This window comes from Somniosus microcephalus, chromosome 22 (assembly GCF_052327205.1).
Source record: "Somniosus microcephalus isolate GS21.2 chromosome 22, FLI_Smic_1.0, whole genome shotgun sequence".
NCBI lineage: Eukaryota > Metazoa > Chordata > Chondrichthyes > Squaliformes > Somniosidae > Somniosus > Somniosus microcephalus.
Genome location: NC_141008.1, coordinates 52431397 through 52455973, shown reverse-complemented (window position 1 = coordinate 52455973; position 24577 = coordinate 52431397). Strand labels below are relative to the sequence as shown.

Sequence of the window (24577 nt, the reverse complement as noted above, 5' to 3'; positions counted from 1 at the left end):
TCCCTGATTATCATCGCTCAACCATCGGTGGCCGTGCCTTCAGCTGCCTGGGCCCTAAGCTCTGGAATTCCCTGCCTAAACCTCTCCACCTCTCTTTCCTCCTTTAAGATGCTTCTTAAAACCTACCTCTTTGACCCAGCTTTTGGTCATCTGCCCTAATTTCTTATGTGGCTCGGTGTCAATTATTTGTCCTATAACACTCCTGTGAAGCGCCTTGGGATGTTTTACTACATTAAATGCGCTATATAAGTACATGTTGTTGTTGAGAGTTAAAAGTAAAAGAATAAGTTGCGTCTGCATGCTGTTACATGCTCTGGCCACCAAGTGTCACTGTGAAGCAGTTTTTGAGTCTCTTTAGTAGCCAGCAGTTGGGTTGTGTAACATCCCCACCGACACCTGGGAATCCCTGGCCCAAGACCGCACAAAGCGGAGGAGAAGCATCCGGGAAGGCGCCGAACACCTCGAGTCTCTTCGCCAGGAGCAAGCGGAAGCCAAGCGCAGGCAGCGCAAGGAGCGCACGTCAACCCAAGCACCCCATCCACCCACCCCTTCAACCACCGTCTGCCCCGCCTGTGACAGAGACTGTAGGTCCCGCATTGGACTCATCAGTCACCTGCAAACTCATTTTTAATGTGGAAGCAAGTCATCCTCGGTTCCGAGTGACTGCCTAAGAAGGTGATTTAGGTAAGTAAAGGAGGCAAGTATTAATATTTCCATATAAATTTAAAACTTTTTTAAATGTCCTATTCCCTAACAGCTCTACTGGACTACCTCACCCCATGCTGGTGGCTGCCTTTCTTTGTAGCATCCCAACTCCAGCCCCTCTATGGCTCTCTGAACGCAGAGTCCGCTCCCTGCGACCACCAGCTAAAGCCGTCGCCTCTGCAACTCCTGTTGCCACGCCCCTACCCATTTACACACCAGCTTCCTCTGTCTGACCTCCCCTCCCCCCCCCCCCAACCACACCTCACTAGTGGCTACATTTTCCCATCCGTCCGTCGTCGCCGGATCAAACCTGGTCTGCATGGCTCAGCTACACTCTGGATAAACGTGCTGAACCATCAGGCAAGCCCATTGTTCTACTTCAAAATATTATGTGGAGTTCCTTAAAGAACAAAGATGAGCTAGTTGGGCAGAATGATAGTTTCCTCATTCTTAACTGCGTATGTTGCTCAGACTTTGCATGTATTCATTTGGTCTCATTTTATGTTTTCAGGAGAAGGAGCAACACATTTCTATTTCAGATTCATCTGTCACTGTGTCAGATGAGTTTTTCACTCCCAATTCTGAATTGGTCTCTCTTTGCTCTGAAACTTCGACGAATACAGACCTCACTGAGAATCAACTTACCAAAGAGGTAAAAGGAAACTAACTCTCCAGGTTTTATCGACGCTATGCGGCCCATTCAAATTTCCGCGCATGCGCGGTTTTTCTATCTAAAAGCAGGTGAGCCGGCTGCAGCCGCGCAGCTTAACGGGAGCATTGACTACGAGGCTCATTGCTCCTCCGAACGGCCTCTCTTTGTCCTTTTAACCTTCCAGTAGGGTATTTTACTCACTTGTTCATTTCCCTGTATCCTCGCCGCGTTGAAATCAGGGATGAGGAACTTCAGTTATATGGAGAGACTAGAGATGCTGGGATAAAAGCAAAATACTGCGGATGCTGGAAATCTGAAATCAAATCAAAAAGTGCTGTAAATACTCGGCAGGTCAGGCAGCATCTGTGGAGAGAGAAACAGAGTTAACGTTTCAGGTCGAACTTTCATCAGAACTGGAAGAAGTTAGAGATTTAACAGTTTTTAAGCACGTGCAGGACCAGAGTTTGCACTTGCTTTTAATTCTCTAACTTCTTCCAGTTGCGATGAGAGGTCATCGACCTGAAACGTTAACCCGGTTTCTCTTTCCACAGATGCTGCCTGACCTGCTGAGTGTTTCCAGCATTTTCTGCTTTTATACTAGAGAATGCACTGCCTGAGAGGGTGGTGGAGGCAGATCCAATCATGGCTTTCAAAAGGGAGTTGGATAAGTACCTGAAGGAAAAAATTTTGCAGGGCTACAGGGAAAGGGCGGGGGAGTGGGACTAGTTGAAGTGCTCTTGCAGAGAGCCGGCACGGGCTCGACGGGCCGAATGGCCTCCTTCTGTGCTGTAACCATTCTACGATTCTAAGCTGGGATTGTTCCCTTTAGAGCAGAGGATATTAAGGGGAGAGTTAATAGAGGTGTTCAAAATGATGAGGGGTTTGGTTAGAGTAAATAAGGAGAAACTGTTTCCACTGGCAGGAGGGTTGATAACCAGAGGACATGGCTTTAAAAGGGGTGATGAGAATTTTTTTTGCACAGCGAGTTGTTATGATCTGGAATGTGCTGCCTGAAAGGGTGGTGGAAGCAGATTCAGTTGTAACTTTCAAAAGGGAATTAGATATATACTTGAAAAGGAAAAAATTGCTGGGCTATGGGGAAAGAGCAGGGCGAGTGCAGACTAAGACTCTTCGGGGGAGAAATTGGGTGAGTAGCGCCACCTGTTAGCGCCTAAAGAGGCAGTCAGTGGCTGTAGCGCCACTGGCTGCGCCTCCCGCGATATTCAGCAGGGGCGTTAATGGTGGCGTTAGCCTTTTGCGCTGCGTCGCCACTGATGACGTCATCGGTGCGTGCAGCGCCCCATTCGCGCCCCGATCGCGATATTTGGTAGCGAACGCCGCTGTAGCGCCGTTCGCTATCCACGCCCGGTTCACGGGGCCTTGCTGCGCCGGCAGAGGCGCAAGTTAAGGTGGAGGGTTCCGTCCCCCTGGTCCCCCCCCCCGGCGGCATTGCCGGCTGTTTCCCGAGAGCCCGGCACTTCTCCTTGGTGCCGGGCTCTTTTGCCGGCACTCGCGATCAGGACTCACGCTGCTGCAGGCCCCTCCCCCTTAACAGTGGGAGGAAGGCCTGCAGTACCGCAGCGTGTGGCGCTGCGGCACGTAGCGCTGCAAAATTCACTTTCAGCGCCCTAAGAGGGACGCGGAGCGCCTCGAGCCGCGCCCCGTCTCCTTCTAGGGGCACTTCAACTGAATTTGCGGCGATCGCTAATGTGGCGATCGCGGCGCAAATTCCAGCGCCCAGGTGAACTTTGCGCCGCTTGGGCGCCTCAGGCCAATTTCTAGGCCTTCTACTCTAACTCATTCTTTCCCAGGAACTCTAAACTTCCTCTACCTTCCCTTCCTCCTACAAGCTGCAGATGTTTTAATTCCAAAACTTGGCATCACCTGATCACTCCTTGATTTACCTAATTTCCTGTAATCTATTTAACCTTGATGATGTCTTGCACTGTGGGCCTTGACCCTTCACCTAGCCTTCTCAATTAAGAATTTTAAAAAAACCTCACTGGTGTGAAAAATGGATTCAGAGCTATTTAGCACTCAAAAAACTAATGGTATTGGTCTGAAGAACTGTCGGGGCATTTACACTAACAGATGGGAGGATTGTAGCAACCTTTTACTCCAGGACAGTGCGCCAATGTGAAAGCAGGAGTTACATGTTTTAGAAAGCAAACAAAATCTCTCTTAAAAAAAAAAGTTTTAATTGTTTTTGTAGTCCACTAGTTCTGACGAGGAGTTAGAAATTACCAGAGAAGTCTGTCAGAAAAACACAGGCTCCTTGAGAAGCTCAAGCAGTTCAGATACTGACGGTGTTGGTAAGTACTGACGTTAGCAGCGGGCCAAGCCATAAAAGGGAATTGTACTGGGTCACAACTGTTGCATTCATCATTTGTGGATGTTTTGTTCCTTTTGGGAGTAAGCAGCTTTCTCAGCTTTGTTCCATGAAGTATGAATAAAGGATACAGTACGTGCACGGATGTGTGTACTCCCACTAACAAACCGCTCTAGATTCTTACAATCGTTCCAAGCGAGTCTGCAAAACGATATGGTTACCTAACTAGAAACCACTTCACACATGCTTGTGTTCTGTAGTAAATACTTACATCTCACAAGTAATGCTAAGTGTAGAGCCCTGCTTGACAAGGCTTAGTGTCATTGGTGTAACATTAATTACTTTGGGGGTGGGAGGTCACTCACTCTAAGGTCTGGTCCTTCAGGCACTAGTAGTCCTTCAGGATGCGGTAACATAGTGGTTATTTTACTGGACTAGTAATCCAGAGGCCTGGACTAATGATCCTGAAGATCTGAGTTCAAGTCCCACCACAGTAGTTGGGGAATTTAAATTCACTTAATTAAATAAAGCTGGCATTTAAAAAAAGGCTAGTATCAGTAATGTAACCATGAAACTACCGGATTGTCGTAAGAACCCATCTGGTTCACTAATGTCCTTTAGGGAAGGAAATCTGTCCTGGTCTGGCCTATATGTGACTCCAGACCCACAGCCTGTATGGTTCACTCTTAACTGCCCTCTGAAATGGCGGCTCAGCACCACATTCTCATGGGCAGTTAGGGATGGGCAATAAATGCTGGCCTTGCCAGTGATGCCTACATCCTGTGAATGAATAAAAAATACATTACCCAAGAGTGAGCCTGTGTCAGCTATTCGACCACTGGGGCATCATAGCCAAGCCTGATTTTCTTCTCAGTTAATGCCGGCACACGTGCACTGCCCAGCAATCAGGAGCAGCACTGCTGACTGATTTCCCCCTCCCTAGCCCAGGAGGGCTGCAGCCAATTGTAGCGCCCCGGCCTCTACCCCAGTGACACCATTGAGATCGAGCCTGGGATCTTCCTGATCTATATGGCTGAGTCACCAGGGAAGGTAAGAAATGCTTTTAAGAAACCCTGTAGTTTGGTGTCTGTAGGATTCTTACTGCCACTTTACAAATAAACCACAGTTTAGCATTTCTAAAGCCATGATAGCAAATAAGTTCAGCATTTATAAAGAGCCTTATCAGCTCATCGCAGTGCTTCACGCAACAAATGACTTTTAAGAGTGCAGCAACTGTTGTTAAGTGGATGAATGCAGAGGCAGAAAAACGTGAGTTTCCAACACGTGTGATTTTAAAGGGAACATCAGCGGGAAGGTGAAAAGCAGAAAACAGAAAGTGAAATGTGTTTTCTACTTAATTGCAAAAAACAAAATCACGTTTGTTTGTCTTGTCAATAGAAGGAAGAAAGGTCATGCAAAAAGAAACAGTGCGAAGGAGCAGTGACAGCGACTGGAGCGGAGTCAGCAAACCCAGCTTCACACCATCAGCTGGGTAAAGATTTAGCTCGCGTTTTTATGCGTAGGAACGACCCAAAGTTTGCCGGAACGTAAATCTGTGACTAGCCCACTGGTATCTCATGCAAATTCTCCTAATCTTCCTGTGACTCCAGCAACCACGGCAGTCAAATTGATGAGTGTTTTTTCCTTCTTATAGTTTCATCTGGCTGCAGCCTGTTTTCTTATCCCGCCTAATGTGTAAAAACACATTTCCTTTCTTTTCTGTGGAAAGGAAATGTTCTTGGCTAAAGTTGGTGCTCACTCTTCTTGCCCAGCAAGACAGCATTGTCTGAACTGCCAGCATTTCTCACCTGTCCACTGTGTAAAGCCTAACAACTTATTTTTTTTCTGATTGTGCTTTCCAATTGGCATTTTATATCAAAATATTTAAGCTATTTCGAATGTCCACAGCCATTAAAATATTCCTTTGCTTCCTCTCACCAGACACCCCCAGCTTGTTACTGTATCTAGGTTACCACACGCCTGATATCCTGCTGTGATGTTATAATGGACATAAGCGACATTGGGCAATGAGAGAGGGAGCTCCTGCCAAACTATATCCAACAATATAGCTTCTAGAGCTCCAGAAACTGATGACTAGACTGTGAAAATCTGATAAATGTAATGATATTCTGGAGCTTTTATTAGTTTTATACAAAGTTGTTGAAAACCTCTCTCAGGAAAATGAGAGAAACCAGTCCTCAATGAGAGAAATGAGAGAAACCAGATTATTATCTGAACGGCAATAGATTGGGAAAAGGGGAAGTGCAACGAGACCTGGGTGTCCTTGTGCACCAGTCGCTGAAGGTAAGCATGCAGGTGCAGCAGGCGGTTAAGAAGGCAAATGGTATGTTGGCCTTCATAGCGAGAGAATTCGAGTACAGGAGCAAGAATGTCTTGCTGCAGTTGTACAGGGCCTTGGTGAGACCCCACCTTGAGTATTGTGTGCAGTTTTGGTCGCCTTATCTGAGGAAGGATGTTCTTGCCATGGAGGGAGTGCAGCGAAGATTTACCAGACTGATACTTGGGATGGCAGGAATGACGTATGAAGAGAGATTGGGTCGATTAGGCTTATATTCGCTAGAGTTTAGAAGAATGAGAGGGGATCTCATTGAAACGTATAAAATTCTAACAGGACTAGACAGACTAGATGCAGGAAGGATGTTCCCGATGGCGGGGGAGTCCAAAACCAGGGGTCACAGTCTAAGGATAAGGGGTAAGCCATTTAGGACTGAGATGAGGAGGAATTTCTTCACCCAGAGAGTGGTGAAGCTGTAAAATTCTCTACCACAGAAGGCAGTTGAGGCCAATTCATTAAATGTATTCAAGAAGGAGTTAGATATATTTCTTAAGGCTAAAGGGATCAAGGGATATGGGGAGAAAGCAGGGACAGGGTACTGAATTTGGATGATCAGCCATGATCTCATTAAATGGCGGAGCAGGCTCGAGGGGCCGAATGGCCTACTCCTGCTCCTATCTTCTATGTTTCTATGTTTATGTTTCAATCATGGCAAGATCATTGTTTATCTCATATCCCACGGATCAATCAGCCTGCTCAAAAGCAACAGCACTCAAGACACATGATTGTTTTAATACACTAATATAGATTAGGGGTCATTTTCTGACTTCTCGTAAACTTGTGCGCACACTCCACATGATTTTCTGACCACTTAAAATGGCCATAAGGTCATGTGCCGAGTGTGGCCGAGTTTCCAACATGTGCTTTTGGTGGACAGCGCCCCCGCCGACAGGGCAAGGTTGGGAAATTAGCCCTTTGATTTCACCCAGGGGTCGAGTACTGATCTGTGGTTTTTTGTTTGCTTCTCCTTTGCAGTGTTCCCCAAGCAGCAGAAATTGGAACGATCACATCATTAAACCGCAATCAACCAGCACAAGCACCGAAAGGAGCTCTGCGTAAAGATGAGATGTAAGCAATTATTTATCCCTAGAGAGTGGTTTTTCAAACAAATAGGATGTGTGAAGGACTAATCGAACCATCTAGTAGCTGGTATACTTGGGCCAGCAGAATGGATTCTTTCTTGCTGGTCACAGTGCACACAGGATTAAAATTAGGTAGGGTTAGCTAATTCGTCAAGCTGCAGAGAATACATGTGATGGTCGACAGACCGTAGGCATTAACGTGTGTCTGCAGTTTGTCCTGGTGGAATAAAAGTTGCTTTAATATGCTAATGTCTGTTAAACACAAAGCCTGTAGCTCTATTCTGTTCAGCGTAGTACCCTTGCTGTTAATGTCCTGCAGTCGCATGTACCGCAGAACATGCCCTTTGTATTTAGCATCCTTTGAATGGCTGAGTGACCACCTCATGTACTTATGAGAACACAGAAATGTAATTGCTTTTCGTTCTGGAAATCTTCAAAGCAGTTTGGTTGGAGCTGTATTGGGTCAACTAACCAGTCAGTCAGAAGCCATCGGAGCTACAGGGCTAATCAGGCTCCATAGTAACGGATAGCCATGTAGACTGTGACTGTGTTTCAAAGGCAAGTTTTATGCTGAGGGTTAGCAGAACAGAAGCATCATTGTTGCTCTTGATATAAAAATGGGAATGATAAAGTTTCTAATTACTGTAAACCTCTGCTCTGTGTAATAACATAGCTTTTTTGAATGGATTTCAGTAACGTAGTGCAAGGCTACATTAAATCCAACAATCAGGCTACAGCAGGGGAATGTTGTTAACCCCTAAGGAACATAGCTCTGTGAGAACAGATTATAGAGAAGGTGCAGCTTTCAGATCACTGGGTTTATGGTCCACTACAGGTAAGAAAGGACTTGCATTTATACAGCACCTTTCATGATCTCAGGATGTCCCAAAGTGCTTCACAGCCAATGAAGTAGATATGAAGTACTGTCACTGTTGTAATGGAAACGGAGCAGCCAATTTGTGCACAGCAAGGTTCCACAAACAGCAGTGAGATAAATGACCAGATAATTTGTTTTGGTGATGTTAGTTGAAAGATAAATGTTGGCCAGGACACCGGGGAGAACTCCCTGCTATACTTCAGAAAGCACCGTGGGATATTTTACATCCACCTAAGAGCGCAGCTGTAGTGTATGTACCTTTAAGAAAGAACTACTTTTACAGCTCCTGTATACTGTAGTACCGGCAGTGACCACACCTGTATATAAGCCTTGAGCATGCCTCTGTACTCCCAGTCTTGAGACTAGCCTACTCCAGTAAACACCTGTTGATTGTTAAGTTACAGCCTCCGTGTAGTTATTGGAAAACATCATACTCTAAGAATCACGGCTCTAACAGTAGCGACGAGGTCGATTCGAATCTACCTACAACTCTGCATTTCCCTTCAAAGATTCGCTCCGGGAGGGCGGTGGAAGAAAGTCGAGGCCAGAAGCATGGGCGTCGACCACGAGCAACCGCCCAGTCGTCCGGCAGAGAGTGAACATCGCAGGGGAGGCTGTTGAGAGCCGGGCTTGGTTCCCCAGCCACGACGATCCAGCAACAGACTGGCAACAGGTACAGCGCAGACCCTTCCCGGACAGCGGCGGCTGGAGCCGACCAACGGCAGAGCAAAAGCCGAGCAGCGTCGACGGGGTAAGAGAGAGGGTGAAGCGCACAGGGCGCAGCCGGGGGTTGAAAACCGAGCGGCGTCGAGGAGAAACAAAACAGAGAGAGGGAGGGTAAAGCAGCAGCCGGGTTCAGGACCGAGCGGCAGAAACGGGAAAGGCGCACAGGAAAACGCGCAGAGCACAGCCAGGGCTCAAGGGCTGAACAGTGTCCGCGGGGAGAAGAAGGGAGAGCGTGGGAAGACGCCATTGAGCCGCGGAGAAGAAGGAAGGGCACGGGAGACGCCATTTTTAGAAGCCGCAGCGGAGAAGAAGGGCGAGCGCGGGAAGAAAGGAAAGCGCAGGAGACGCCATTTTGTGCCAGCGGAGAAGAAGGGAGAGCGCGGGAGACGCCATTTTTGACAGTTAAATCACACCCAGGGATGCCGAAGAGTGGCAGTATCTCTACGTTCAACAATGAAGTCAAAGATTGGGTGACATATGTGGAATGCATTGAGGTGTACTGCAGGGCGAATGAAGTGCCAGATCCTAGGAAAGCACTGGTTTTGTTAAATTCCATGGGTGCAAAAACTTATGGCTTACTGCGAAACCTAATAACCCCAAAGAAGCCCGTGGATAAGAATTTCGAAAGCATAGTAGAAATCCTACAGGACCACTTAAACCCCACACCGCTGCTGATAGCAGAAAGATTTAAGTTCCACAAAAGGAACCAGCATAAAGACGAAAGTAATGCTGAGTACTTAACGGAACTGCGCAAGCTATCGAAACACTGTCAGTTTGGAGTGGGACTAGCAGATACGTTAAGGGACAAGTTTGTGTGTGGGCTTCAAAGTGAAGGAACCCAGAAACGGCTTCTATCAGAAAGGATCTTACGCTGGACAAGGCTTTCAGCATGGCAGTATCACACGAAGCAGCTGCAAGGGGCGCTGCAGAGATACAACGGAGACCGCAAGAATATGGCACCAATGAAATATCATATGGAACAGGGGAGTGTTATCGCTGCGGCAGAACAACACACGACCAGAAGGATTGTTGGTTCAAGGACCAAGTGTGCAGACAGTGTGGAAAAGCAGGACACATAGCAAGAGTCTGCAGGTCAGGGAAGAAAACCAACAGCAAGAAATCTCCACAGGAGAAGTACAAAAAGGTACATAAGGTGATGGACAGTAGTTCAGACGAACAGAAACGTGATACAGACTCCGGAAGCAAGGAGCTGGGTTGTCTGAAACTACCTAAGGTAACCAAAATGGAGGATCACCAGACTATCTGGGTCACACTCAAGATAGACGGAGTCCAAGTGAAAATGGAATTGGACACAGGATCAGCCCTAACAGTCATAAACCAAAGGGACTACAAGCGGCTATTTTCACATATACCCTTGAAAGCTACAGAGATTGTCTTGAAGACGTACACGGGGCAAAAAGTCTACCCCAAAGGAAAAATAAGGGTGAAAGTGATATACAAAGGCCAGGAAATACCTAAAATGGACCTATATGTATTGCCAGATGGAGGACCACCACTACTAGGACATGAAGGGATCCGGAAGATACAATTAGATTGGCATTCCATACAGGCACTGAAGGTTGAGGCCAAAAAGGATGACGACGTCACACCTGGACGACTGTCAAAAATGCTAACTGACGCAAAAGAAGTGTTCCAGGAGGGACTCGGAACACTAAAAGGCATAACAGCAACGATTAAAATAGAGGAAAATGCAAGCCCAAAGTTTCTTAAGGCCAGACCAGTGCCTTATGCGATCCGACCAGCCGTCGAAGCAGAGCTGGAAGGGTTGGAACATTCAGGAGTACTGTCTGTGATAAAAATAATAACTTCCGGGAAGTTATGTCATCACTTCCTGTGAACTGTGAACTATGAACTGTGTACATACCTCACTTCCTGTCATGTGTCACTTCCTGTTGGACTGGTATAAATACTGGTCTGTTCAGTATTGTAAGAGGCTTCTACCAGAGGCATGGTAAAGACCTCTCTTGTATATAGTGTGTTTATAAGTTACTTAAAGCTTACTTTAAAGTTACTTGATGGTAAGTCTCCTTTTTCTTACATCAATTTAAGTAACTTAGTATTTACACTGACAAATACTAGACCTTCAGACAAACTCGGAAGTTAAGGATCCAGGGAACCACCCATCATGGAGAAAATCCTTAGACCTATTCGTCTGGACTTGGACCCGAATACACCAGCAGCTGGCAGGGTATGGAAGCATTGGTATCGTACTTTTGAGAATTTTCTGGATGAATGTAAAGTGGATGCTCCTGCTAAATTGAAGATACTTGTCAATTATGTGACCCCAAAAGTGTTCGAATATGTTGATGAATGGGATAATTACGAAGAGGTGATTCGGGCACTTAAGAAACTGTATGCGAAGACCCCAAATGAGGTCTATGCTAGACATCTACTGGCCACAGCCCGACAAGGGCCAGGGGAATCAATTGACGAATTCCTGCAAGAACTTCGCAGGCTCAGCGTAGATTGTAACTTTCAGGCAGCCTCAGCTGAGCTGTACCGCCAAGAAATGATTCGTGATGCTTTCATCTGCGGGATTGCCTCTCCATTTATACGCCAGCGTCTACTAGAAAGTAAAACACTTGAGCTACAAAAAGCTTTTGACCTAGCTTGTTCACTGGATTTGGCAAAGAGAAATGCAGACCTCTATCAGCTGCCCAGATCTCGATCTGCTGCTGTAGCTGCAACCAGACAATTCAAGCGGTCTCAGGTGAACCCTATCATGGGGGAATCTAATTCTGATAATTCTGATGAAGAAGAGGAGGACGACCCCACTTTAGCAGCCTCTTGGCAATCTAGGAAGGAATGCTTCTTTTGTGGAGATGCTTTTCACCCTAGGAAAACCTGCCCTGCTCGCAATGCAATCTGCAGTTATTGCGGGAAAAAAGGACACTTTGCTAAAGTTTGCCTATCAAGGGCCTCTACGAGGGCCAATCCAGCTAAGGCCTACCGAACTGCCCCAATTAGGGCCTATCAAGATGCTCCAGCTAGGACCTATCAAGCTCCCTCTCGAGCTCTCTCCCGAAGAAGCACACCGAGAGTTTTAGCCACTCTCTGTGCAACGACACCAATTACAGCTGCTTGCCCACAGAACCTGTCTCAGGCAGCCACAAAAATTTCAATTAAAGGGCATACCTTAGATGCCTTAATTGACTCAGGAAGTACTGATAGTTTCATTAAGGAACAGATTGTTGCGAAATTGAAACTACATGTCTTCCCATCGGACCAGGCAATTGCGATGGCCCAGTCATCACTTAATACCAGAATCTCCGGCTTTTGTGTTGTTGATATGACACTTCATGGTCGTATGTATCCCTCCACCCGACTTTCGGTGCTCAAAGACTTATGTAGTGATCTCCTCTTAGGGCTGGACTTCCAAAAACAGCATAAGAAACTCACCATTGAGTTTGGTGGATCCAAACCCGGACTTACTATTTCTAATATACCATCTAAATTACCATTTTGTGCATTATCAGCAGCTTCACTTGATGAACCCTCATTATTTGCCAGTATTCCGCCTCAATGCCAACCGATAATAACGAAATCGCGGCGCTTTAATCAGGAAGACCAATCTTTTATTGCGGCTGAAATCTCTCGACTTCTAGCAGAGGATATCATTGAACCATGTTCGTCGCCCTGGCGGGCTCAAGTCGTCATTGTCAAGAACCCTCTAAAACCTCACAAACAGCGACTATGCATCGATTATTCGCAAACCATCAATCAATATACCGACTTGGACGCCTACCCATTGCCACGCATTGATGATATGGTTAATAAACTGGCCGAATACAAAGTGTTCTCAACTTACGATTTAAAAAGTGCCTATCATCAGTTACCCTTGAAGGTCTCAGATAAGCAGTACACAGCCTTTGAGGCTAATGGACGGCTGTACCAATTTCGTCGCCTCCCATTCGGGGTTACTAATGGAGTGGCTGTCTTTCAACGGGCAATGGATGGCCTGGTTAAGCAGGAAAACCTAAGGGACACTTTTCCCTATCTTGATAACATTACCATTGCAGGTCACGATCGACAGGAACACGACTCCAACCTCCAAAAATTTCGGGATGCCCTCCATCGCCGTAATTTGACCCTGAATGAATCCAAATCTGTTGAGTCGCAACCGACCATCAACATCCTTGGCTACTGCGTAGGCAATGGTATCATTAAGCCAGACCCAGAAAGACTTCGCCCGCTCCAAGAGCTCCCGTCACCTAAGAATCCGGCTTCTTTACGTCGGGCTCTCGGTCTGTTTGCATACTACGCTAAATGGATTCCTCATTTTTCGGACAAAATCCAACCCTTGCTGCATGCTAGATCATTTCCACTGGGAACAGCGGCTGTTGCAGCCTTTAACCTTCTCAAAAAACAATTGGAGAAAGCGGCTCTTCACTCCATTGATGAGAATCTCCCTTTCGTGGTTGAATGTGATGCCTCGGAGGTGGCGATCTCGGCTACTCTGAATCAGGAAGGTCGTCCTGTAGCATTTATGTCCAGGACCTTACAAGGTGCCGAGCTACATTATCCTCCGGTTGAGAAAGAAGCCACAGCCATCATAGAGGCAGTACGGAAGTGGAACCATTTTCTAGCTCGCCAGCACTTTACATTGATCACGGACCAACGATCAGTCGCCTTCATGCTCGATAATCGAAAACGAACCAAAATTAAGAATAATAAAATACAACTTTGGAGGATGGAACTGGCCTCTTTTGGTTATACCATTCTCTATCGGCCTGGCAAGGAGAATGTGGCCCCGGACACCCTCACACGGGCATTCTGCTCCACTATGTCATCCTCCACCCTCATGGATGTCCACAATGGTTTGTGCCATCCTGGCGTTACGCGCATGCTACATTTCGTACGATCACGGAATCTCCCTTTTTCCACTGGAGATGTAAAGAAAATATGCTCAGAATGCCGGCTTTGTGCGGAATTAAAACCTCAGTTCTTCCGCCCCTCAGATGGTATACTCATACATGCAACCCAACCGATGCAACGACTTAGCATCGATTTTAAGGGCCCAGTGCCCTCTTCAACTCGGAACACATATTTGCTCGCCATGATCGACGAATATTCACGTTTTCCGTTTGCCTTCCCCTGCTCCAATATGCTGGCGTCCACCGTAATCTGCTGCCTTGAGCAGGTATTTTCTCTCTGTGGCATGCCGGCTTATATTCACTCAGATCGGGGTCCATCCTTTATGTCGAGGGAACTCAAGGACTACCTCTCAGAACGGGGAATTGCTACAAGCAAAACAACACCATACCATCCCATCGGAAATGGGCAGGTAGAGAGGTATAACGGTATCATCTGGAATTCCGTACGTCTCGCTTTAAGATCTCGGGGCCTACCAGACCAGCAATGGGAAACAGTGCTTCCGGATGCATTGCACTCTATACGGTCCCTGCTTTCTACAGCCACAAATACTACACCTCATGAGCGGTTCTTTGGATTCCAGCGTCGCTCATCTCATGGGACATCACTCCCGTCATGGCTAACTACTCCTGGACCTGTATTACTCCGAAGATACGTTCGGACATCTAAAAATGACCCTCTTGTAGACGAGGTCAAACTAACCGATGCCAACCCCACCTATGCAAACATACGATATTCCGACGGCCGAGAATCTACCGTATCATTACGGGATCTGGCTCCCTGCCCACCAGGACCTAGTGGGACATCGGGTGATGGCATTTCACCAGGAAACTCTTGGGACCTATCGGGTACCCCTCTCCAGGATCCTGATCAGACACCAACTAGCTTGGTGCCGGTAGAACCCCGTGCTCAAGGTTGCGACCCTCCCAGTACCACGCATGAAAGTACTGGTCTGCCAGAGACCAGCTCTGCACCTCCCTCTGAACAGAGGCAGTCTGACTTTGAACCTATTGGGGCTCGTACTCGAAGCCATGATCTCCCCGACCCTTCACAGGGCAATCCAGGCCACACGGACTCTGGCCAATGGCCAACCGCATGTAAGCGGACCAGCGACCCTCAACGACGGGAATCCAAACGGGTGCGACTCTTCCTTGTTCGGCGGCTGCGGACCAAAAGGTAGACCACAGCCTCCTAAACCTGCAGGAGGGAAGAATGTGATAAAAATAATAACTTCCGGGAAGTTATGTCATCACTTCCTGTGAACTATGAACTATGAACTGTGTACATACCTCACTTCCTGTCATGTGTCACTTCCTGTTGGACTGGTATAAATACTGGTCTGTTCAGTATTGTAAGAGGCTTCTACCAGAGGCATGGTAAAGACCTCTCTTGTATATAGTGTGTTTATAAGTTACTTAAAGCTTACTTTAAAGTTACTTGATGGTAAGTCTCCTTTTTCTTACATCACTGTCCAAAGTAGACTGGAGCGAGTGGGCTACACCCATCGTTCCTGTAATGAAGAGGTCGTTGAGTAATACGCCTGGGGAACCAAAGAAGGTTCGCATCTGTGGGGATTTTAAGGTGACAGTGAACCCAGTCCTTCACACGGTACAATATCCGCTTCCACGAATTGAGGATATTTTCGCCTCACTATCTGGAGGTAAACGCTTCACCAAAATTGATCTAGCCCAGGCATACTTGCAAATGGAGGTAGAAGAAGCCTCGAAACAATACCTCACGATCAACACTCATAAAGGTCTCTACCAATACAACCAGCTGGTGTTCGGGGTAGCATCGGCTCCGGCTATTTGGCAAAGGGCGATGGATCAAGTCCTGCAAGGGATTCCAGGGACCCAGTGTTATTTGGACGACATCCTGGTCACGGGCGAAAATGACAGTGATCACCTCGCCAACCTGGAGAAGGTGCTCACTAGATTAAAGGAATATGGGCTACGAGCTAATCGCCACAAGTGCGAGTTTTTCCAGAAGCAGATCTCGTATTGTGGCCACGTTATTGATGAAGAGGGGTTACATAAGTCCCCTGAAAAGATTGAGGCAGTAGTCAAGGCTCCAGCACCGGAAAATGTGTCACAACTGAGGTCGTTCCTCGGGCTGGTGAACTACTACCATAAGTTCTTACCAAATTTATCTACAGTATTACACCCACTGAACACCCTACTGCAAACGGGGGTACCATGGAAGTGGAATGACGAATGTAAATGAGCTTTCCAGAAGTGCAAAGAATTGATCACATCAAAAGAGGTGTTGGCCCATTTCAACCCAGCACTACCAATTCGTTTGGCATGTGATGCATCACCCTATGGTATTGGAGCGGTGCTGTCGCACAAATTCCCAGATGGGTTGGAGAGGCCAGTAGCCTTTGCGTCTCGGTCACTAACCTCAGCCGAGCGCAACTACGCCCAGATTGACAGGGAGGCCCTCAGCCTAGTATGGGGAGTAAAAAAATTCAACCACTATCTGCATGAGCAGAAGGTCACCTTGCTGACTGACCACCAACCACTTGTCTCCATCTTTAATCCAAAGAAGGGCATTCCGGTGATGACTGCACAACGGCTACAAAGATGGTCCCTTTTTCTAGGGGCGAACCAATATGAAATAGAATATAAAGGCACGAAACAGCATGGAAACGCTGATGGGCTATCACGCCTGCCACTGCCTACTGTGGAGGAAGCACCAGCAGTGGACCCTATCGAGATATTTTATTCGTCAATAATTGAACGATTGCCAGTAACTAACGCGGATATAGAGAAGGAGACCCGCAATGATCCGACACTGTCTCGGGTATATGATTTGACGGTGAGGGGATGGCCAACACATGGCGACTCACTGTTGCCAGCATTCTCATCCAGAAGAGAACAGCTGTCAGTATGCCAGGGGACAGTGATGTGTGGATCCCGAGTGGTGATTCCACCCAAGTTAAGGGAGAGAGTGCTAAATGAGCTTCATGAAGGTCATCTGGGAGGGGTGAAAATGAAAAGCCTTGTTAGGGCTTATGTGTGGTGGCCGGGGATCGATCAACAAATCGAGGACCTAACCAAGAGCTGCTCAGGATGCCAGAAGGTCCAAAATGCACCACCACATGCCCCTCTACACCCATGGGAGTGGCCCTCCTCTCCATGGCAACGGGTGCATATTGATTTTGCTGGTCCATTCATGGACTCAATGTTCTTAATAGCAGTGGATGCTCACTCGAAATGGCCTGAGGCGATAAAAATGTCCTCAACCACTACAGAGAAAACGATTGCAGTCCTACGGACCATATTTGCCAAGAACGGCTTGCCAGAGCAGATTTGCTCTGATAATGGACCACAGTTTGTGTCCGAAGAGTTCCGGAAATTTATGAGAAGGAATGGTGTAAGGCATTACACATCCGCCCCGTATCATCCAGCCACAAATGGATTGGCTGAGAGGTTCGTACAAACCTTTAAAAAGGCGATAAAGGCCATGTGCGATGATGAAATTCCACTACAGCATAAGGTGGACAATTTCCTGTTAGCCTACAGAAATGCGACACATGCAGTTACTAACCAGACCCCGGCCATGATGTTCTTTAACCGAAGGTTGAGATCTCGTCTGGATTTGCTCAGACCAAATGTGCGAAGAAATGTTGAGGATAAACAATTCCAGCACATCAATGAGAAGCCAACAAGGAGCTTTAATGTAGGACAACCAGTCTTGGCCCGTGACTACCGAACAGAGAAATGGCAACCCGGAACGATATGCACACGGCAGGGGCCATTAATGTACACAGTGGATGTCGGGGAGAACATTGTGAGACGCCACGTCGATCAGATCTTAGCGTCACAGGAACGAGTCAACCCCATGTCTCGCGTACCTGGGGATGAACCCGACATACCGGTAGCATCTACCTCAGAAGCAGTAGCAGTGGAAACTGATGAACTAACCGACGAAAAGGGGCCAGAATCGCCTCCGCACCAAGAACAAGAACCTCAGGAAAGGCGCTATCCAGAAAGGATCAAGAAGCCGCCCCAAAGACTGAATCTATAAATGGACTATTTCTGTTTAATGTGCATGTTAAAGTGTTAATTGTTATTTGAATATTATGGGTACTGCTAATCTAAAAGGGGAGGAATTGTAGTGTATGTACCTTTAAGAGAGAACTACTTTTACAGCTCCTGTATACTGTAGTACCGGCAGTGACCACACCTGTATATAAGCCTTGAGCATGCCTCTGTACTCCCAGTCTTGAGACTACCCTACTCCAGTAAACACCTGTTGATTGTTAAGTTACAGCTTCCGTGTAAGAATCACGGATCTAACAGCAGCCATGGTTTAATATCAGATCTGAAAGACAGCGCCTCTGAGTAGATTATGTGCTCAAGTCTCTGGAGTGTGGCTTGAACCCACAACCTTCTGACTCAGGGCTGACACAATAATGAGAGAGTGACAGTTATGAAAATGCTGCAGTTGTAATTGTATCCAGCATGTACCCCTCACTGAGATAGGGAACTCATCTCTTGGGAAATGAAATTACCAGCAAAGTGCCAGTGAAAATGTCAACGCTGTCTTCACTGGGAGTAATATCCTGACACTAAAATGTATTTTTCTGTACTCTTGAAACATCCCTCTTTTACATGTTTTCTTTCCTCCTCATACCCTAGATCCTTTTCTGATATCCAGGACCTTTCCTGTATTCCATGTGATGGTGATTTCGCTAACCACCTTCTGCTATCAAAAACACCTTTATCAACACGCGCTCCTATCGATAACAGTACTCCATATCCGGTCAGCACAGGTACGTAGCAGATGAAAGGAACTGCAAAAGCAGTAAGTTATTGTAATTGTTTTAAATTTATAGAGAACTTGGCAGCATGGGAGCCCAATAGGTTAGTATATCATCACACTGTGCAGTAGGATAGCAGGAATCAGTGTCAAGCTGCCTGCCTTCCCTATATGGTGGAGGGTGGGGGTTGGGGGGGGAGGTGGCGGGGATGAAGCAGTGTTATATGTTATAAAGAAGATAAAATAAATTTAAAAAGGAAGGGACTTATTTCTGATGAAAATCTCTAGTCTATTATGATACAGATGCGAACATATAATAAGAACATAAGAAATAGGAGCAGGAGTAGGCCATTTGGCCCTTCGAGCCTGCTCCGTCATTCAATAAGATCATGGCTGATCTTCTACCTCAACTCCACCTTCCCGCACTATCCCCATATCCCTTGATTCAGTTGGTATCCAAAAGTCTATCGATCTCCACCTTGAATATACTCAACGACTGAGCATCCACAGCTCTCTGGGGTAGAGAATTCCAAAGATTTACAACCCTCTGAGTGAAGAAATTTCTCCTCATCTCAGTCCTAAATGGCCGACCCCTTATCCTGAGACTAGTGCTAGATTCACCAGCTGGGGAAACATCCTCTCTGCATCTACCCTGTCAAGCCCTGTAAGAATTTTATATGTTTCAATGAGATCACCTCTCATTCTTCGAAACTCTAGGGAATATAGGCCTAGTCTACTCAATCTCTCCTCATAGGACAATCCCCCCATCCCAGGAATCAGTCTGGTGAACCTCCGTTACACCCCCTCTAAGGCAAGTATATCCTTCCTTAGGTAAGGAAGCCAAAACTGTACACAATACTCCAGGTGTGTGAGAAAGGGAAATGATCATCCGGCTAATCAAGCCTGCTCACCCAGGCATGGTGCTGCCACGTTTACCATCTACCCACTCCATAGCCACATTGATGCGCTATCAATTCTAATAAAAGGCTAGGCAGAGTTCAGAACAACAGGCTTTTATTAACTACTGAATTGCACTTCAGACAGATCAGGACTATGCCTCTAGTGGACGACCGAATGCCAGGAGCTGCCATGCGGCCGCTCTTATACTCGGTAGCCCAGGGGCGGAGTCAGCTGAGGCATAGTCAGGCACAACAGTGAAACAAGAGTGAACGACAACAACAACAACAACAACAACAACAACAGTGAACACAGTGAACTACAGTGGTTTACCACACACATAAAATATGCTTCTGGTAAAAATACACTGGAATACGTGCATGTGTCACCTAAATGAGCAGCAAGAAGTTGATGGGCTCTTCACATTAAACTATGACAGTAGTATGCTCAAGAGAGTGCTCTGAATGAAAAATGTTAAGTACATTGATGTGCATAAAGTGTACATTTTTTGCTAGATGTATTTTATACCCCAGTATGGGAGAGTGTTAATATTATAACCGTGATTAAAATTCACATCACTATAACAACAACAACTTGCATTTATATAGCACATTTAACATACAGATGCTGCATTTTCCTACATTAGCAAAAAGTCCCAAGGCGCTGAACAAGAGCGATATGAGTAAAAACATTTTTGCTACCGAGCCACAGAAGGACAGGTGACTAAAATCTTGGTCAAAGAGTTAGATTTTAAGGAGTGTCTTAAAGGAGGAGAGAGGTAGAAAGAGAGAGGCAGAGAGGTTTAGGGAGAGAATTCAAGAGCTTAGGGCCCAGGCAACTGAAGGCACTGCCACCAATGGTGGAGCGATGAAAATCAGCAATGCTCAAGAGGCCAGAATTGGAGGAGCGCAGAGTTCTCGGAGAGATGTAGGGCCGGAAGACATTACAGAGATAGGGAGGGGTGAGGCCATGGAGGGATTTGAAAGGATGAGGATTTTAAAACTGAGGCATTGTCGGACCGGGAGCCAGTGAAAGTCAGCAATTACAGGGGTGCTGGGTGAACGAGACTTGAAGTGAGTTAAGATACGGTGAAGAGAGTCTGGTGTGGCATAGCACAGAAAAAATGTGTTCAGTTTGATGGCTGAACAGATAATGACCTGAAAAAATCAGAAATAACATGATTCTGCTGTATGCTTACTCTGCTGCCATTAGAGTGTTGGGCAGGGATGGCCACAAAGAGCGCTCCTAACTCTGGGCCCCACTGCACACATGTACACCTACTCACTTGGACTAGTTAGGAACATTTTCCAATTTGTAAAAAGAATGGGATTTGAAATGAGATTTTCTATTAAAAAAAACTTGCAAATTCTGGAACTACACAGCAGGTCCATCAGCGTCTGTATAAAGAAAAGGTGTAGCACTTCAGTGCCGTACTGAGGGAGTGCTGCACTGTCAGAGGTGCTGTCTTTCAGATGAGACATTAAACTGAGACCCCGTCAGCCCTCTCAGGTGGACGTAAAAGATCCCTTGGGCACTATTCGAAAAAAGAGCAGGGGAGTTCTCCCCAGTGTCTTGTCGAACCTCAACCGACATCACTAAAACGGCTGATCTAGTCATTAATGTCATTGCTGTTTGTGGGAGCTTGCTGTGTGCAAATCAACTGCTGCATTTTCCTACATTACAACAGTGACTACACTTCAAAAAGTACTTCATTAGCTCTGAAGGGCTTTGGGCTCTGAGGTTCTGAAAGGCGCTATATAAATGCAAGTTCTTTTTCTTTTAAACATAGAAACATAGAAGATAGGAGCAGGAGTAGGCCATTCGGCCCTTCGAGCCTGCTCCGCCATTCAATGAGATCATGGCTGATCATCCAAATTCAGTACCCTGTCCCTGCCTTCTCCCCATATCCCTTGATCCCTTTAGCCTTAAGAAATATATCCAACTCCTTCTTGAATATATTTAATGAACTGGCCTCTACCGCCCTCTGTGGCAGAGAATTCCACAGGCTCACCACTCTCTGGGTGAAGAAATTCCTCCTCATTTCAGTCCTAAATGGCTTACCCCTTATCCTTAGACTATGACCCCTGGTTCTGGACTCCCCGGCCATCGGAAACATCCTTTCTGCATCTAGTCTGTCCAGGCCTGACAGAATTTTATAGGTTTCGATGAGATCCCCTCTCAATCTTCTAAACTCCAGTGAGTATAAGCCCAATCGACACAATCTCTCCTCATACGTCATTGACGGTGGATAGGCAATGGCAAACATTCAAAGACTGAATGGATGAGCTACAGAATTTGTTCATCCCAGTTTGGCATAAAAATAAAACAAAAAAGGTGACTCAACCGTGGCTAACAAGGGAAATTAGGGATAGCATAAGATCCAAGGAGACGACATATAAATTGGCCAGAAAAAGCAATAATCCTGAGGATTGGGAGCAGTTTAGGATTCAACAAAGGAGGACAAAGGGATTAATTAAGAAAGGGAAAATAGAATATGAGAGTAAGCTATCAGGGAACATAAAAACTGACTGTAAAAGCTTTTATAGATATGTGAAGAGAAAAAGATTGGTGAAGTCAAGCGTAGGTCCCTTGCAGTCAGAATCAGGGGAATTTATAATGGGAAACAAAGAAATGGCAGACCAACTAAATTCATACTTTGGTTCTGTCTTCACAAAGGAGGACACAAATAACCTCCCAGAGATGCCGGGGAACATAGGGCCTGATGAAAGGGTGGAACTGAAAGAAATCAGTATTTGTAGGGAAATGGTGTTAGGAAAATTGATGGGACTGAAGGCCGATAAATCCCCAGGGCCTGATAATCTACATCCCAGGGTACTTAAGGAAGTGGCCCTAGAAATAGTAGATGCATTGCTGGTCATCTTCCAGAACTCGATAGACTCTGGAACAGTACCCATGGATTGGAGGGTAGCTAATGTTACCCCACTATTCAAAAAAGGTGGTAGAGAAAAAGCGGGGAATTATAGACCGGTAAGCCTGACATCGGTAGTGGGGAAAGTGCTAGAATCTATTATAAAAGATGTAATAGCAGAGCACTTGGTAAGCAGTGACTGTATCGGACAAAGTCAACATGGATTTACAAAAGGTAAATCATGCTTGACTAATCTACTGGAATTTTTGGAGGAAGTAACTGGTAAAATAGATAAGGGAGAACCAGTGGATGTGGTGTATTTGGACTTTCAGAATGCTTTCGATAAGGTCCCACATAAGAGATTAGCGTGCAAAATTAAGGCACATGGGATTGGGGGCAAGGTATTGACTTGGATAGAGAACTGGTTGGCGGACAGAAAGCAAAGAGTTGGAATAAACGGGTCGTTTTCCGAGTGGCAGGCAGTGACTAGTGGGGTACCGCAAGGATCGGTCCTAGGACCCCAGCTGTTCACAATATATATTAATGATCTGGACGAGGGAATTGGATGTAATATCTCCAAATTTGCAGACGACACAAAGCTGGGTGGGAGGGTAAGCTGTGAGGAGGATGTCGTGAAACTCCAGTACGATTTGGACAGATTGGGTGATTGGGCAGAAACATGGCAAATGCACTATAATGTGGATAAATGTGAGGTTATCCACTTTGGTGGCATAAAAAGAAAGGAAGGCAGATTATTATTTGAATGGCAATAGATTGGGAGAAGGGGAAGTGCAAAGAGACCTGGGTGTTCTTGTGCACCAGTCGCTGAAGGTAAGCATGCAGGTGCAGCAGGCGGTTAAGAAGGCAAGTGGTATGTTGGCCTTCGTAGCAAGAGGGTTCGAGTACAGGAACAAGGATGTCTTGCTACAGTTGTACAGGGCCTTGGTGAGACTGCACCTTGAGTATTGTGTGCAGTTTTGGTTGCCTTACCTGAGGAAGGACGTTCTTGCCATGGAAGGAGTGCAGTGAAGATTCACCAGGCTGATACCTGGGATGGCAGGAATGACGTATGAGGCGAGATTGTGTCGATTGGGCTTATACTCACTGGAGTTTAGAAGATTGAGAGGGGATCTCATCGAAACCTATAAAATTCTGTCAGGCCTGGACAGACTAGATGCAGGAAGGATGTTTATGATGGCCGGGGAGTCCAGAACCAGGGGTCATAGTCTAAGGATAAGGGGTAAGCCATTTAGGACTGAAATGAGGAGGAATTTCTTCACCCAGAGAGTGGTGAACCTGTGGAATTCTCTGCCACAGAGGGCGGTGGAGGCCAGTTCATTAAATATATTCAAAAAGGAGTTGGATATATTTCTTAAGGCTAAAGGGATCAAGGGATATGGGGAGAAGGCAGGGACAGGGTACTGAATTTGGATGAGCAGCCATGATCTCATTGAATGGCGGAGCAGGCTCGAAGGGCCAAATGGCCTACTCCTGCTCCTATCTTCTATGTTTCTATTCCTGCCATCCCAGGTATCAGCCTGGTGAATCTTCGCTGCACTCCTTCCATGGCAAGAACGTCCTTCCTCAGAAAAGGCGACCAAAACTGCACACAATACTCAAGGTGCGGTCTCACCAAGGCCCTGTACAACTGCAGCAAGACATCCTTGTTCCTGTACTCAAACCCTCTTGCTACGAAGGCCAGCATACCATTTGCCTTCTTAACCGCCTGCTGCACCTGCATGCTTACCTTCAGCGACTGGTGCACAAGAACACCCAGGTCTCTTTGCACTTCCCCTTCTCCCAATCTATTGCCATTCAAATAATAATCTGCCTTCCTTTTTTTTTATGCCACCAAAGTGGATAACCTCACATTTATCCACATTATAGTGCAATTGCCATGTTTCTGCCCAATCACCCAACCTGTCCAAATCGTACTGAAGTTTCACGACATCCTCCTCACAGCATACCCTCCCACCCAGCTTTGTGTCGTCTGCAAATTTGGAGATATTACATCCAATTCCCTCGTCCAGATCATTAATATATATTGTGAACAGCTGGGGTCCTAGGACCGATCCTTGCGGTACCCCACTAGTCACTGCCTGCCACTCGGAAAACGACCCGTTTATTCCAACTCTTTGCTTTCTGTCCGCCAACCAGTTCTCTATCCAAGTCAATACCTTGCCCCCAATCCCATGTGCCTTAATTTTGCACGCTAATCTCTTATGCGGGACCTTATCGAAAGCCTTCTGAAAGTCCAAATACACCACATCCACTGGTTCTCCCTTATCTATTTTACCAGTTACATCCTCAAAAAATTCCAGTAGATTAGTCAAGCATGATTTACCTTTTGTAAATCCATGTTGACTTTGTCCGATCCTGTCACTGCTTTCCAAGTGCTCTGCTATTACATCTTTTATAATGGACTCT

At 46.3% G+C, this 24577-nt stretch overlaps 1 protein-coding gene across 5 annotated transcripts in view; it reads left to right on the top strand.

Annotated features, from left to right (window-relative positions):
• LOC147102311 (uncharacterized) overlaps positions 1-24577 on the top strand; it is a 70699-nt gene that overhangs the window by 25356 nt on the left and 20766 nt on the right. For all 5 annotated transcript variants that reach the window (XM_085964734.1, XM_085964736.1, XM_085964735.1 and 2 more), the window contains exons 10-14: positions 1217-1357; positions 3570-3669; positions 5085-5178; positions 7018-7110; positions 18264-18397. In XM_085964734.1, coding sequence (XP_085820860.1) covers positions 1217-1357; positions 3570-3669; positions 5085-5178; positions 7018-7110; positions 18264-18397 — 562 coding nt within the window. The remainder of the gene's footprint in view (positions 1-1216; positions 1358-3569; positions 3670-5084; positions 5179-7017; positions 7111-18263; positions 18398-24577) is intronic.